The sequence below is a fragment of the Lissotriton helveticus genome, chromosome 10, assembly GCF_964261635.1.
Source record: "Lissotriton helveticus chromosome 10, aLisHel1.1, whole genome shotgun sequence".
In the NCBI taxonomy this organism is placed as follows: Eukaryota; Metazoa; Chordata; class Amphibia; order Caudata; family Salamandridae; genus Lissotriton; species Lissotriton helveticus.
Window position 1 is genome coordinate 1,141,099,220 of NC_136071.1, and position 17,073 is coordinate 1,141,116,292.

Genomic DNA, 17,073 nt, shown 5'->3' on the forward strand with positions numbered 1-17,073 from the left:
AAAACCCCACGCACGTCTAGCATGTCAACGTGACACCACACTCTATTTGAATAATATGTGCCGCAAAGGCATCTCGTGGCTCTATCGCTATCTACTGCAGCGTACTCCCCTAAAAAGCATGCTTATGTGTTACAGTGGGAGAGGGATTTGGCTACAGAGTTCTCTGAAGACACCTGGGGGGCCATGTGGCTGAGAGAGGCTCGATCGTCGATCTGTATTCATTATTAAGAAAATGCCTATAAGATACTGACTCGTTGCGACACTTGTTCGTTTTGCCAAGATGTTCAGGGGTTCTGAACTATTTGGAAGGGATGCGGTGAGAGAGGGAACCTATTTTACAAACTTTTGGAGCATGTCCTGTGATTCAATCTTTCTGGGTAGAGATACAGAGTATAATATGGGCCATCACCAATGTCCACCTCCCTCTAAACCCCAGAAGTTTTTATTGAGTAATCCAGGGGCTGATTGCATTCTACCCTCAACGACCCCTCAGGGCCGCCTTATATCTCAACTACTCCTTACAGCACAACTCTGTCTGGCGCAACTTGGGCAACAGCCACTTTCTCCTCCTATAACTATGTGGTGGGCGAAGGTTTGGGCTCTCAATGCAATGGAGATGTTGACTGCTCTCATCCGGGATAGGGTCACCACATGTGATGCAACCTGGCACCGCTTTACCACCTGTGTTAAGCGATTACGAAGAACAGGAGGTCTCCATATGTCGATGTCGCGAACATTGTGCCCATCTGACATTCATATTACCTTTTCTTCTGACTCAGACACTGGCCCTGTTGAAATGTGAACATTGTGTGAGGGACTGGGGTGGTAATTGCTTTAGCTAACGCTTCCCTTTGTATATGGATGTATGCGATTTGTGCTTCCCATTAGGTGTGAGACCGATTTATTATGTCTTGCGACTCTGTACGGTGTGTCTTGTTTATCTGTTTTCATTTGAAAATGCAAAATAAAATTGTTAAAAAAAATATGCAAACGCCACAGTGAAACTAAAGGAGGAAATAATTTAAAAGAATTAATTTCAAAACAAATTTTCATGCAGGCGTGCTGATGTTCCAGTTGGAAATCCTGAGCCACGGTCCAAAAGGCTTTGTTGAGCCCTCAACTCACACACTAAACAAATGGTGTTCAAAATAACATGGCGGGCTGGATCCAGGCCAGACTTTGGCTCAGAAAAAAAATACTATTTAGAATCACTTTATGCAAATGTATCTCATGTTTGTAAAATCTGGCATGGACCCAGCCCTTCCGAACCTATATCGACACAGCTGCGTACGATTAATGAACAGACATTCACGCTTTTTACAATTATTGACATTTTCCAGATGAGAGCAGCCAACGTTGATGCACAGACAGCTCAGTTTAAATGTAGCGCCTCATAATGCCTGCCTGTCATTTCTAAGCACTTTAAATAACAGGTGTTAATATGACTTCATTAATGGCACAAAATGTGCTGATCTTTGGAAGGATGGAAGGTTAAGTCAGTCTTGGCAAGAGTCGAACTTGAGTCTGACAATCACAGCTTTTATTCCTTGTTGCAGATGGTCAAATAATTGAGCTATCCGGCCTACACTCAAGAGAATACTGCATCACTGACACTCTTGTTTATAAACTTGCTTTATTTGACCAGGAGAGTGTATGCTAAAAAGCAAAGTGAAAAAGCTTCAAGACTCTAGGGGCATACACCTCTGATGCAGGGAGTGGACAGAGAAGCAGACAGAGTTTGCATGTGTAAACCCAAATTCTTTTCTCCCAATGTTTCTATGCAATGCTCATTTGCAAATGTTGGCAGATGGGTAAGATCAACCCTTTAAATTCCATGTGCATTCTGATCAAGTGCAAATCTTCTTTGGATTCGCAAAAAAAGGTACATAGGGGCATATGTAGGTAATCTCCATTTTGCGATTCTGAAATAGCGATTTCTAAGGAATCGCTATTTGAGAATCTCAAAATGGAATGTAGGTAATAATTCGCAATTTTTATGCAATGACCTAATATTCCCTAATTGCGATTAGCAAATTGCGAATCGCAATTAAGGAATGAGTGTCCCATTCATTCCTATGGGCCAAGAGGCCCATAGAAATGAAGGGGGATACATTCTCAAATTGCGATTTTCTATGAGAAAATCGCAATTGGAGAATCGCAATTCCAAGGGTGCAAGGGTGTCCAAAGGACGCCTGTTGCACCCCTGGAATGTGCCTGTAAGTACATGTGGCGCACAGACATGCCCTAAGGGCATGTCTGTGCGCCACATGGCACTTTGAATTTTTTTTAAAATGCATTTTTAAAGGAAATCGCAAAATACCATCTACTTGGAGTAGGTGGTATGTTGCGATTCCTTACGCCTGAATCGCATTTTTCAATTGACTCCTACATAGCATTTAAGGAATCGCAAAATTGCAATTCCTTAAATGCTTGAGCAAAATAAGGAATCGCAATTTTAGCGATTCATTATTTTGCTAATATGCAGAAATTCGCTGAATTTCGGCGTTTGCGAATCGCAAACGGCATCCTACATATGCCCCTAAATTATGGAACGATAACACATTCAGTTACGGATGAGAGAGAATCACTACTTCCCAAATAGGTCCAAACCAACAAACGCATGTTGGGAGGTGGAACCAAACCAGTACAACATAGTTTGATTGGCCCAGGTTCAGCAAGTTTTTTGCACCACAAACCTGTGATAACAAGACTCTCCAAATGATGATGATGCACAAGAAAGCACTCTGATTTTTCCAAATCGACCACAGAGTGAAAATCATTAGAGCATTGGTGTTTTTCCCAGTGCTAATTTGTGCCAGTGGTTATAGATGGTGTGGACCGGCAAAAATAGTGAAATGTAGCTGCCCATATCAGGTGTAACAAAGCACTTCACCTAAATCAGTTTCACGATATACCGAGAGAAGACTGATTAATCTCTCTCTCTCTCTCTCTCTGGGACAGACGTTTTCTGTGCAAACCAGTCTCATGCTGATATCGCGTGAATTTTTAATGTGAGTGCATGTTCGATTAAAAAAGTTATATGCAGAAGTTTAATTAGAAATTATGAAACATTTTATGAATATCAAGTAATGTGAAATTTGGGAATTCTACCAGCTTAATTAAAATTTCACCGAGGCCTACTTATATTTTATTATCAGAGTTTGATATGGAGCAAGACAGAAGAGGGAAAACGAAGGCGGAAGATAGTTATAGAAGAGTGACAAGGGGAGAAAACAGGTGAAAAATAACCTACAAGTATTTTTAAAGGGACAGGAAATGTAGCGTGGTGGAAGAAACAGTTTTGACGGAGAAATCAAGCCTGCAGTGTGTCAACTCATGGTGGGCTGCTAAGGAAACCTTTGGAATTTTGTGTTTTTTGTTTTTTTGTAATCAAGGACTAGCTGTAAGACAATGACTACTGCAAAACTCCCCTCCTCAAAAACTTTTAAAAAAATTATTTTAAAGAAATCAAACCCTTCCATACATCTAAAAAAAAGATACAATATTAGGGGTGTGCAAAATGTTCCATTCCACTTGTGGAATTAGCATAATTTAGGCCACTTCCCATTACTCTTTTAACATGGAGTTCTAGCCAAAGTCCGCCAATCGCAGCATGGTAAAAGTTTTTTCCCACGAGGGTCCAGAATACACGACCTGTAGAGTGTGAGCGAGAATTGGCGACCCCTAGTGCAATTTTCTTATGTGGGCGGCAACCGGCGAATGCGTGCAGTCGTGGTCAGAGGGCTGCTTAGAAGATTTGCTACCGCTCAAGTAGATTTTCTACACGAGTGGCAGCAAAATCAACATGAAAGGCTGTGTGCTCTTGCTTCAACGCATGCTGCTGTTCTTGCTGATTTCCAGCACTGCTCGCACTAACGGCGCTAGAATGCAGCGCGAGTAGCGCAAGCTGCATATTTTCTGCCATTGGCGGAGTTCCATGGAATCCCGCTTCGTTCTTCTGTAACTCCGCAGAATTCCGTATAGTGAAACTCCACGAGTTGCGCTCACCCCTATACAATAAAAAAGTTCACATTGAAAGGCCTTTATTGGTCACTAGTGCAAATGAGATAAAGTTCAAGTTTTGTTTATTAAGGAAAAACACAAGAAGTGTGGAGTACTCCATCAACGGAAACTTCACCACTACTGCAAAAACGTAATTGTTTGGCAAGAGAAGGACCAAAGCAATAACACCTTTTAATGACCCCCAACTCCACCATGAATGTTATCCATAGTGACACTCTCATGGAACCATCCTTCCTTATCGCAAGGGACTGTCCCAACAGGGACCTCCAGCTGTAACTCAATACAGACTTTACCACTGAGATGGGAGGCGTCCCACACAGTCTAATCAGGAAGACGTCTAATGGACTAGGTGCTGCTAAACCGGTAGAAGGTATTAGGGGGCGATATGCACAAAGCTTTTTTGAGGTTGCAAATGGCCCGATTTGCAGAATCAGACAGTTTGTGACCTAAAACAAGCTTTTTTCAATCTACAAGAGGCGAGACGCCCACGGGCATTTGTTCGCGCTTAATTAAATGTCATAAATAAATAAATAAATTGTGATTCGGTAACTTGTTACTGAATTGCCATTTGCGTTTACTATCAGATACTGATTCAGTATTTGGAAAGGGCGTTCCTTAGAAATATCAAATCAGTATGGTATGTATGTATTCCAGTCGCAAAACATTAATTTTTACCAACCTCAAATTTGTAGTGGTAACCCATTCACAAACAGGAAAGGGTCCTCTTTCAGGCAAAAAAAATAATTCAATCACAGACATGGTGGTCTGCTGTGATGGCTGCAATTCCTAGAGGGTCGCAAATTGTGACTTATCCCATTAATATTCATGAGGTAGATTGATTTGCGACCCACAAAGAATCGCTATTTTTAAATAAAAAGTTTCATAAATTAGAAATAAGTTATTTTACAATTACGATCCGGAGATAATCGTTATTAGGAAATCGCTATTCCTAATGTTAGTACATCAGGCCCTAAATGTGTATAGCTATAAATACATGCATACATAGGAGCCTTAATGTTGCAGGTGCTCCTGTGCCTACCTTACACTTTCTATGGTGTGCACGGTTGGATATACCTATTAAATCTGCTCTCTGCTCCATTGCGTTCTGTACATCTAGCAAATCTGACTCCTCTCTCGATATGTGGCTTCACGTCTCTCGGGATGCATTCGTCACAGGAACCGTGACATGGCAATGCACCAAGAGCCATTTTCTACAATGAGGAAAATCCGCCCGCGGCTGTGTATCCCTCCGCCTTCCGCTGCTGTGTATCCCTCCGCCTTCCGCTGATGTGTATCCCTCCGCCTCTCACTGCCCTGAACCCTATGCCTTCGGCGGCTGTGTATCCCTCCTCCTCTCTGATTCTATGTGAAAAATACGTCCTGTGCGTCTGGACTGCGGATCCTCACAGCGGCACAGTAAATTACCACTGTCCTCTCGTGATGGCCACTCACGATTAACCTACTGCCACGGCTTCCGTCTCCCCGCTGACAGGCCCCTTGAAGCCGCCCACTGACCGCTCACAGCGGGGCAGAGCGCGAGCCCTCCTGACAGGTGGACTCATCACCGCATCTCAACCAGGCGACAGGCGCAGGGCGAGGGAGTCACCTTCAAAAGGCATTTGAAGGAGGAAAATGTGTCCATCAGGAGTCCTGATCCTTACAGAGCGGAGTGGGGTCAAAAACACGAAAGAAGAATTCCGGCTTTCTGCCATTTCTCTATAAATTAGGCACAAACATTATGAAAATATCTGCCTGTTTCTTGATTTGCCATAAGCATGCAGTGTCCTATTTTAGTTTTTATTCTAGTAATTAATCAAAACAAAGCCAGAAGTGTTTTTATAATAATGTTCCCTCGGTCCACTCTTGGGTTTTATTTTATTTTATTCTGTTGATATATAAAGTGCTAACTTGTGACTAGAACACTTTGCCGCGCCTTTTCCTCCACCCCCATTCGTTTCTGTTAAAAGGACAAAATTCCTCACCATTGTGCAAAATATACCTTTGGAAGTCTGTGGATGTGGGCCAAAAGTCCCTGCCACACACAGGACTCAACGACAGAGTCACCTTCCACGTACCCAAAAGAAACCTCCTATCAGCCTACCTCGCCCTGGTCGAAGACCTGGGCCGGACTGGGAACTAAAACCGGCCCTGGCAAAGTGCTCGGCCGGCCTCTCCCCCCACCACCCCCGGGGTTGGGGGTGCCGCCGAGCTCTTTGCCAGGCCGGTTTTCGGACGATTTTGTTACAGGCCCTGTCACAAAAACGGCCCCAGGGGCCCAAAACCGGCCCCCACCCTTGCGGCGCACCGGGGGATTGCCCAGTGCCCGCAACGGCCAGTCCGGGCCTGCTGAAGACCCTTGCATCCAATGAGCCAAAGCAGGAGGTAGATCCTTCTTCTACATCGCGGCCAAGACCTGGAACGAGCTCCCGACATACATCAGACGTGCCCCCTCCCCGAACACCTTCAGGAAGGCACTCAAGTCCTGGCTCTTCGGCTGAACAGCACTGTGACCCCCTCCCCAAGCGCCGTGAGACCCTCGTGGGTGAGTAGCGAGCTTACAATTCCCTGATTGATTGAGGACTATTCTTAAAAGAGAGAAACATGCTCTTTCTGGTACTGGAGATCTGTCTGCCTTCCTCCGATCAGAACATGTGGCACACTGCTGTCCAGAATCCTTCTGCCTGCTAAACATTTGTATAAAAAATAATGAGTTTTCAAATCTTTCTTCTGAAAAACAAAGTACAACACAATTTGAAGGCAGATGTATTTTTTTAAATTAAACCTCTCATTCAGGAATTGGTTTGGTGAGATATTTTATAGGGGATTAAAATAGTTACCCAGTTGGACTCTATACAGTTACAAATTCAGAATTTTCTTCTCCAAAATGTCACATATTTACCCGTAGAACTATAAAAAAACGTTGAAAGCCGCACAATTCTAGCTAAGTTGGGATTTCATGTTAAAATTGGGACTTCCTAAGTGTGTAATTTGTAGTAGTTACAAGTGTAACATGGGCCAGTGTGCACCAAGAAAAAGCTAAGCAAAGAGGCACATGGTCACATGCATACAAAATGGCACCAGGTTACGCGATCCATACATGTGAGCGAAAGCCACGCTCTGACGTGGGTGATGGACAAATAGCAAGCCTCTCAAACTATGCAACTATTCATGATCTCTAAAAAAAATTAACATGTAATGAAAGTTTCACACAACCCCTGTGATAGGAGGACTGACATGAAGGTAAATATGTGTCACGCACAAAGAGGATGTTGGTTGCAAGACATTAGGTCAGTCACCTTCTGATGGCGTGTAATACAGCTTATTAAACGATTGTACGGTGTAATCAGAAGCGGCTGCTCCGTTAAGGCAGAGGAGTGGTGCCCCACTAACTAAATTGCCCCTAGAGATGGAAAATTAAAATGGTAATTAAGTTCATTTGTTGCCATTTATTTTTTCAAAACCCTGTCCCGAGAGGAGTGTCACGATATGGCGTGAGGGGCGAGGCTTTCTGATTTCGGCTGTTGCCAGCCAGGCAGCAGCAAAGTGATGGCTAGCCAGACATGCGCACTTTAAGCCTCTTTAACCGAGCTGTTTAAGACAGCATAGGGATCCAGTGTCTTAGGGAGCGCTGAAGGAGGCCACTCCCTCCAATCCTGGCGCTTATTTCATGCTGCATGAGAGCAGCACCAGGATTGGTTATATCAGTTTCCTGTGTTGGAACCTGACTTCCTGGAGAACACCTGAGCGAGGAGGACATTGCGCCAGGAAGGTAAGGGTAATTTGGTTTTTTTTGCCTATGTTTTACTTTTATTTTTGTCCGACCCGCATCACCACCCTCTGTACATGCCAGCCGCCACTGTGTGTAATATTGAGTACATACTAATATCGAAGTCAAAATATTGACGGATACAATATCAGAAGGCAAGTGCATATGGGGATGTATAGATTTACTATTCTTAACTCCACACCTATATTCCTTGAATGTATTCACGTTCCACCCCTAATTAACCATGTGAGTGATGCCCGAATCAATGCAGGGAATCTTTAGACAACCATAAATTCCGAGTGAGATAAAAAAAATTATTCCCCAGTAGAGAAGCATTGTAAGAAACTGGCACTGGTGGAGTGCTCAATTGTGTAAAAAAAGAGGAGCTGTGAAGAAATATGACAGAAGGCAGGGACAATGACCGCATCAAAAGGCTAGACATGCAAAATATGTGTTTCTGCCTTTAGGTTCTAACCGATTTATGAGTAAGATCGAACGGGTGGTCTTTGAGTATAAGCATATGAACTTGTAAGGGAGTCTATAGAGATATAAAGATATAAATTAAGGCAAAAAAAACAAGCAAAACAATTCATATTCTTTTAAATGGCCCTCTGTTTGAAGGTTTCAATGTTGAGTCAAAATCATTCAGTTTTAGATCAATTCCTACAAAACATTGAATTTAGAGCCTAATTCAGTTGCCACCTCATATCGAAAAGTAAAACCGTGCAGAGAAAATACCGGCCTTTCAAAAGGTGGTATTTAGCGGGTGAGGTGATACCCCTGTTCCAGGGTCTGCACCTCACAAAAGGTAAAAGCAGAGCATCTGCTGCTGCATCCCTGCAAGCTGAAAAACCTGAAATGCTATGTTTCCTTTTCCAAATATTGAACTTTGTGTGGGGAACAAATGGTGTATCTTTGCAGGAATTGTAATTTTAATGTGCCTGTAAACTCCAGTTTGCACCAGAATAAGGATTACCATGGGGCCAATATGAGGCTACTGATTTAAAAATGCCTCTTAACCTGGGATGGCCTGCACAGAACTCAAAATGCCAATGTAAAGTGGCATTCTGTACTCAAAACAACCTACATACTCAACAACTACTAGTGTTCTTCCACAAGTGGCAGATCAAGCCCCTTCCTCTGGGATTAGTACAATCCATCAAAGAGGAGAATGAAATATAAGGGAAATTTTATATTTTATATAACTTTTACTGTTGTTGTAAATCTCGTTTCAAAGTGTTCATCTTTACCATAGATAACAGAACTGAGAGACAGAGGTATTAAGAAATGTATGTGTCCAGTATCAATCAATCAGCCTGGTTTTTACAACCATAAAGGATGCATAACAACAGGATACGAAGTTAAAAAAAAAAAACAGGCACGTGTTATGAATAGAAAAAAATAAAACAACATACCATAGACGAAAGCTACAGCCATAAAACCTCAAAGCACAAAAGGAATAGAATAGCAATCAGTTTAAAAGGACACATTTCTTAAGTCTTAGTAAATGTTTAAAAAAAGCAACCATATTTGAGCAGACTGAGACCCACTGAAACTTTTCCAAAAATAGCATGGCTGGTGTCCAGTATCACAAGAAGGTCGAGCGGGTATGCCAGGATCAGAACACGACTCCTGGTTTCACAAAAGACAATTGAGCGAATAGAAAACAACTCTCTCATAATAATGTATAGGACTTTGTACCCACAACTTTACATGATAACGATATTGCAAGTCTCCGAGGAGTTCCGTGACCATATAGAACCAGTTATGTAAAAGCCTCGGAAGCAGCTGTATTTGTTCTCCCGTCCACTACAGCTGGGCGGTAATACCTGATTGAGATTTGGGTGGTGAGGGAACATTTTCCAAATTCTGTAGGGAATGCTAATTCTGCAGGAAAAGCCACCAATGCAATTCCATCCTTCATAGGGTTGCCGCGGTGGAGAAAAATCCTACGTTGGAATTCTCCTCTGGAAAAATTATTTTCTCCTAACCTTGAAGGACTTTAACATACCAATGAACTGTTAAACCAGCACCTATGTCCTTCAGGAGGTGGTGGACATCCATCTGGGCTCTGGTAATCAATTCATTCCATTGATCGTATGATGAAATGCGTATGCAAGGCCTCCCACACTTAGTTGTGTTTCCTTTCGATCAAGCTCTTTTTACAATCTCCTGACTGCCATTGAAAGCAGAGAGATCTACTAGCATTTCTGTCTCAAAGTACCAGCAAACAGGGCAGTGTGGCCTTTCCATAAACATATGCATGATAAAATGTGTAGAAAACAATAAAATACATTCTCTACCAATGTCCGAGTCAAACATCTAGAAAAGAAAAATAGTATGTGAAAGACACAAGTGTCTGATTCCTCAAACCAAGATGGTTACCTTTACAACGTTTCAATGTACTCTCTGCATATTGTAAGCTGCATCTTTTTGCCTTACAACAAGACGCATGTGTGCAAGCTTCCTCACACCATAAAACTTCAAGACAACAAAATATAAGAGACGCAACATTCTTTCAAGTTTTGACAAATATCCTGTAATGGCTTTTTGTAAACAGATGATAGGAGGTCTGAGCAGGGCCGGCTAACAGCATTATTGGCCCCTGGCCAAAGTAATCTACTGGACCCTGCCTACACTACCACTGAGAGGAATACAAATGTTTAACGGAAAATTGGTGTTAAATTCTGGTCTGCATGGGGCGCTCGTGCGCCCCCGGGCCACTGCCCAAAGTGCCCATGTGTTAAGACAGCACTGGGTCTGAGAGGTATTAGATTCAGGGATATAACAGGGAGAGCGTGGAGATGGAAAAAAGACATGGCAATACTTCTCCAGCTAGAGATACAGAAGGCTCAAAAAAAGCATTGGAAAGTCTGTAGGTCTCAGTTTTTGTTAAAGGAGGTATTTAACAATAGAAACATCTTGGACGCCAATGATATGTAAGCAAGGAGTAGCCCCCATTTGCTGAACAGAATGCATTAGAAGAGTTAAAATGAACCCTAAAATGACAGTGTTATGAAAAGGGGTCAGAAGATGAGTTTGCATTGTAATTAGTAAACATAAAAAGCCTACACCCAAAATATTGCAAAGTAGATACTTTAGACAAAGGGTAAGTATTTTTGATTCATCTTTAAGAAAGGCCATGTGGATGAACACCTTTGGTTCATGAACATACAATCTGTAAAGCCAACATTTTATAATGACAACAATATTATACAAATGAGGACAAAGCACATTAGTCAATGACATGGTTTTGTGACAGGCTAAGGCATCCAGGTACACACTACTTCCTAAACAAAAAAGACCTAAATCGGAGGTAAATATGTATTTTTTGTCAACAAAGTAAATACATATAAGACAACACACTAAGTCTCAATTACAAGCCACATGTTGCCTCTGAAGTCTGGCAAAAGTACTACTTGACGTCCCATCATCAAAACTAAATCCGCACACAAATTGGGCAATGTAACTATCCTCGAAATGCCCTTGCTATGGAAGACAGCCCGTCCAACAGTTGCAATCAATGAAAAACACATGAAATCAAAGGCTGAAGGGGGCGACCACAAGCCCCTTCTTTTCCAATACTTCTTACTGAACTTTTTTGAAAAATTGTTAACATAAGGTCTCTTATCACATACTTGTCACCAGTTTACAGGGCAGATAGGAAACACTAGATACTTGTGGCAAAAGGACAAAAGTTGAAAAATGTAATCAAACAGTGGGTGTTTGGATACAGGGCCGATGACCACTATTCCACAAACATACACCTGGTATATATATTTCAAGGTATATTGTATTACTCATACTTTTTTTTGTGCAAAGGGTGAGCATCCCAGTGATAATTTCTTGTATCCATTCCCTTACCTTAGCCATCTGCGCTTGTACTCCATTCGCTTTAAGCGTCGCCACTGCTTTCTGCGCGGCTGCAGGACTGTCGAAGTCCACGAAGCCATACCCTGTGAACAAAGGATGAGACATGCAGATGTTAACATGAACAGTCTCTTACTTTCACTGAACATTACATCTTGCTAATTTTATGGTGGAGTTTTGAAGATGTGTTTTTCTCTTACAGGTGGAAATTATAAAGCGGTTCTCCAATTACTGGTAGTGCACCCACGTGGATTCAACATGAATGTATCTTTGCAGCAGTAGTGAGTTTTAATCCACTGATTTTATTTTTCTGTAATTAGTACCAAAGAAAATAATGAATTGTTGAATACCGTTTGGTTGAAACGTGGACCATTGGGCCTATCACATGTGTTACCCTCACTCACAGGGCCTTCAAGTGGGTCAGTCAATGAACCTTCCCTTCTGATGGTGGCGTGAAGGATGTTTAACCACTCATCCACCATGTTGTCCACCAGTCTTACCCACTGTGCAACTCTCTACCTTTCCGAGGAAGTTCAGTGACTAGTAAAGCAGATGCAGAACATTCTATTCAGACCACCAGAGGCTCTCAAGGCTGCAGGATTCTGCCTCATGTTCTCATGCTGCCTTTAAAGACAGCGATACAAAAGGGGGTGATGGACGGAGCGCTTGAGCAAATCAAACACTCACCCTCAGTCAACTGATTTGGGTTTAATCCATCACCATTCTTTAGCCCACTCTGCCACCCCAGTTCAGACATGGCCACATGCAAATCAGTCTTCACCCTGTGCCTCATGGGAACAGTCCAGACCGAACTGCCAAGCCATGTCTTCCCTATACCGGAAACAAGCATCCTGGGACCGGTTTCGGATTCATAATCCTCATCAGCCAGGCTATCTTGAATCCAGTGGCAAAGTGAGCAAGGGACTCACGTCTGAGCATACCCTGCCAACTTAGGGCGAACAAAGCGATACAAAAGGGGGTGATGGACGGAGCGCTTGAGAAAATCAAACACTCGCCCCCAGTCAACTGATCTGGGTTTAATCCATCACCATTCTTTAGTTCACTCTGCCACCCCAGACATGGCCATATGCAAATCAGTCTGACCCTGTGCCTCATGGGAACAGTCCAGCCCGAACTGCTGTACCCCCTTTTGTACCGCCTTTAAAGACAGATCACATATCACCTCTGCTCACTACAGCAAAGGGGGGGAAATGGACCAAGGCTCGGCAGTGAGGGCAGTGACGGCTACCCCGCTAAAGCGGAGGAGCGTCGCCTCACTGCTCATGGAGTAGTGTAAACAAAAAAACAAAATAATAATAAGAGAAGTATGGTCCGGCAAGGGCAGGGCTTGGCTCCCCTGATGTCAGGGAGGATAATAGGCTGTGCACTTTGCAAAGTGCGCATGATTGTTTGACTGGCCCTCTTGGCCCGGCCAAACATTCATGCGCACCTCGCATGTTCTCAATGCAGGCTGCATTACAGCCTACATGGAGAACATACCCAATGCCCCATTCCCTGGCTGACCGCCGAACCACGGCGCTCAGACCAATCACAATGCGCATTGCAGCGTTGTGATTTGCTCAGGAGAGGCTGGGTGTTTCCTGGTCCCCTGAAGAGATTCACTCGACATGGGAGAGACGCGGCGATGAAGAGACGGCGGTGAGATCAGGTAAGTGATTTTTTTTTGTTTATTCAAAACCGCCCTGCCACCCCGTACCTTACCGGGCCACTGAGTGAGGGGATTTACAGAATCCATGAAATATGATGGCTTACTGAACATGTTGTCCTTCAAATCCTGTTGAAGTGGAAGGTGATACCACTAGGTCCTTGATCTGTCCCAGGGCTGTGGACACCACTGGCCACATCAGGGGCATATTCATGAAATGATCACGCAGCGCAATGCAGCAAGTCACCCTGCTGCGCTGAGTGATAGGGAAACGGAAGGAATGTGTTGCACGTAACAATATATTGCAAATTCATGTTATTCCCCAGCACTGATGCACAATGTGCTGCCCACCGCTAACGCAGGCACCCTTGCAGTATGGTTTTTGTGTAGAAACGTGCACCTTCCTGCACAAAAACAATCCTGAGAGGCATTTTCCTCTTACTATGTGTGCTGCAGAAGCCCAAATAGAAAGAGGAAGTAACAAGGAGAAATAAAGATACTTCTCCTCATTACACCTCACCTGGAGATGCGTAGCATTTAGACGCATTCCAAGTCTTACCAGTGTTGCTAAATCTGGGAATGTGCCAACATCCAACACCCACTCTACACCCATGGAACGCCTCCCCAGGGCAGAGTACGGCAATGCAGCAATTTGTGCTGCCTTGCGTTACTCTGGATTTATCAAGCCAAGGCAGGGCCACGCAAGGTGGCATTACGTCGCTCGATTAATCCAACTTAGGTTTTGCGTCACCCGTGCACCCCGTTGCGTGGCGTAATGGTGACGCAAAGCCTTCATGCCACTAGCTGTTTTGAAGCTGGCATGTCAGCCTGCCGGATTGGTAAAGGGGGAGGGGGCACTTCACTCCCCAGTGGAGCACAACCAGCTACATCTAGAGTGGGGGGGGTGGATCGTCGTGGTAAAAGTGAAAGTGCTGGTGCGTGGGGTGTACTTTCACCATTTTTAAATACAATTTCTTTCGCCACTCTTCTCTTTTGATTTTCACCAACAAACCCTCCACGCGGTGATTTGTTGCTAAAAAGCTAAATGTAAATTTAATTCTATTTGGTTTCGTTTACATCTCTTGATCCATGCTTTCTCACCACTTCCACGCGTAACCAGGCATATGGCCATGCACTTGCAATGTAGTGCCAAGCAGTATTGATGTTAGTTCAAAATGCTTATTTTCCAATAAATATAAACACAAAATCCAATGCAGATATTCAGAACATCAATGCACATATTCCCATTTTTAAAAATGAAGGTTGCTCTCCATTCCCACTGGTCCATTTGCTAGAGGCAGAATCATGCCCACTGTGCTGGTCCTGGCTGCCTCTTTTGTTATTGTAGTTCAAGCACATAAATGTTATGAAATGGAGCTTTTTAATGATAAAAACAAATATGGCCTAACAACTAATTAAATACTAAAGTAGGCATTAACCCCCTTTCTACCCACCAGGCTCCATGGCCCAGTTCAATCTTTGAACCTGGAATCCAGGTCATGAGAAATAAAATTAAATTTTCCTCTTTGCTGTGTGAGTCCCTCCTCCGTGTTTGCTTATGCGGCAGGAGGAAGAGGAAAACAGAGCAGCAATTAAGAAATGCAGCATGTACCATTGGCAGGCTGACTGAGTCAATGTTTTCTTCAGTCTCTTTACAGCCCATATGTTACTTTAAAGTTTATTTTTGTTTTTGGTTAAACACAGATGGGCAAAAGGCACGATTCTTCTGCGCAGTTTCCACGAGAGCTTGTTGAAATTAGATTTCTCCTCTGCGGGCACAATGTCAGGCTGACCCGGCAGTTTTTCTTTGATGTGCAGGGCTGCAAGAATTTCCCTTTTTGGTGGTATGTCCCTGGGACCCTGATGCGCATTTATGTTGTGGGAATAACTGTTTAAATAATGTATCTCGCCATAACATTGGCGTTCTTTTGTATCAGACAGGCAAGATCGTCATTACTTTCAAAGCATGCCGGCCTCAAAGCACTGATGGATATCAAACGGGGCAATACGTGTCATTGATTGTTGAAAATTATTGAGAGTTGTCAATAGCTGATTGTGAAGCCTGTCAAGTATAAACTGCCACAAACTTTAACCTTAAAATTATTGTGAGTTCTTTAAAAAAATCTAAAAACATTAGTAGTGGTTGTTGTACTGCTTAAATTTTAATGTAGCCCTAAAGGCACCTTTCATCTGGGTGGCATTTTTTGATATGTGGCATTTCTTAATGAGGAGGATTTTGGGGGCCTGATGTTTTGTGGACTGCCTTAGGAAACACACCTTTCTACTGCAGTCTACAGCGTGATTCCTTACATGTGTGGCGGTGTCAGTCGTACTAGATATATTTAAAAGCTTCTAGGCTTTACGTCAACAAACTACCCAGAGCTCTGCCCTGGATGTCTCCAGCATTTGCAGAAATCTTGAAGTATTTCTGTTTTATTTATTTATTTGCAAAGTTTTATACAGCGCTGGATAGACCCTGAGGTATCAGAGCGCTTTACATGAGGATCAGTGAATTACAGGTTCCATAATTACTTAGACAAGTATAGACAGAGGAGAAAAGAAAAAAATATGAGATTACACAATAATGTGAGATTATTTTGCTCTGAAAAGGGACTGGTAACAAGAGGTTTTGGCTTTGTGAAAACATTTCCTTTGCTCATCTGGAAATCAACATCAAAGCTATAGTTGGGCTGGTGAGCCCAGCCTTCTGCCTGAGGGACAATGATGAACCTGGATTTAATCCGAGAGACAGTTTCACGTTTAAGGACGATCATTCGTTGTCTGAGTCCCGTCAAGTTAGGAGGATCAACTAATCAGACGTTAGCCAATAAGGAGTTAACTAGGAGGGGTTTTGTGATGTCATAGTCCTTCAAGGGACCATCCAATGAAGAAAAACAAACAGTTATCCTTACACAGTTCTTAGTCACTAACAATCAACAACAAGCTGCATTCTAGAATTCAGTTTTGTTTGATGACGTCGCATTAGGTTTTGAGTCATATTGTGACATCATTCACAGGATGGCCTCTTTAATGTAGCATTTAGCCTATCTCCTGCCCAGGATTAAATATGTCACATGAAAAACCATTTTCAGCAACAGAAATACTTAGGCTTATAAATACCCCTCCCCTACAGGGTCGGTAGCCATACAGAAGAATGGCCGGACGATGACGGGCATCCACGTGGCATGGAGAGCATCAGCACTCTCATTTCTCTGCTCCACCTGGTGGTTCTGGAAAGCCACCGGGAGAGGCTGTAGCTCGCCTGCACCACACTGGTACAAAACACAACCATTGGCCTTTGGAAAGCCATGCATGCACAGAGGTGATTTTTGCTGGGTGGTGTTTTTGCACCCAGTGGAATAGATTATTGTGATTGACAGGGGTGGGGTGGGTGATGGGAACAGTGCCATGCTTCAGGGGGCTCAGGAAATCCTGAGGGATTCAAGAGATTCCCTCTAGGCCTACTGGGGACGTAGACACTGAGTTACAACCTTCTCAGACCTATTGGTCTCAGTCGTTATTCCTCATTACTTGGCCATGTCACAATGAGGCAACGAGTACCGACCCTGGCAGTTCTGACACTACAGCCTCTTGACAAGTGCTTGCAGGGCTGAAGATATAAGAGTGGGGAAAACAACACCTGATTGTACTTGGTGCCAGGAGGTGGGTGGTCTCCCTAGGTGGCGGGGGCTCCCTCAGACAAAATTCTATAAGAGGGACCTTCCTGTTGTACGCTCTCTGTATTTTT

At 43.4% G+C, this 17,073-nt stretch overlaps 1 protein-coding gene across 2 annotated transcripts in view; it reads right to left on the reverse strand.

The window, feature by feature from the left end:
• Positions 1 to 17,073, reverse strand: part of RBMS3 (RNA binding motif single stranded interacting protein 3) — a 1,517,465-nt gene that overhangs the window by 768,336 nt on the left and 732,056 nt on the right. For both annotated transcript variants that reach the window (XM_078663941.1, XM_078663942.1), the window contains exon 4: positions 11,654 to 11,745. In XM_078663941.1, coding sequence (XP_078520067.1) covers positions 11,654 to 11,745 — 92 coding nt within the window. The remainder of the gene's footprint in view (positions 1 to 11,653; positions 11,746 to 17,073) is intronic.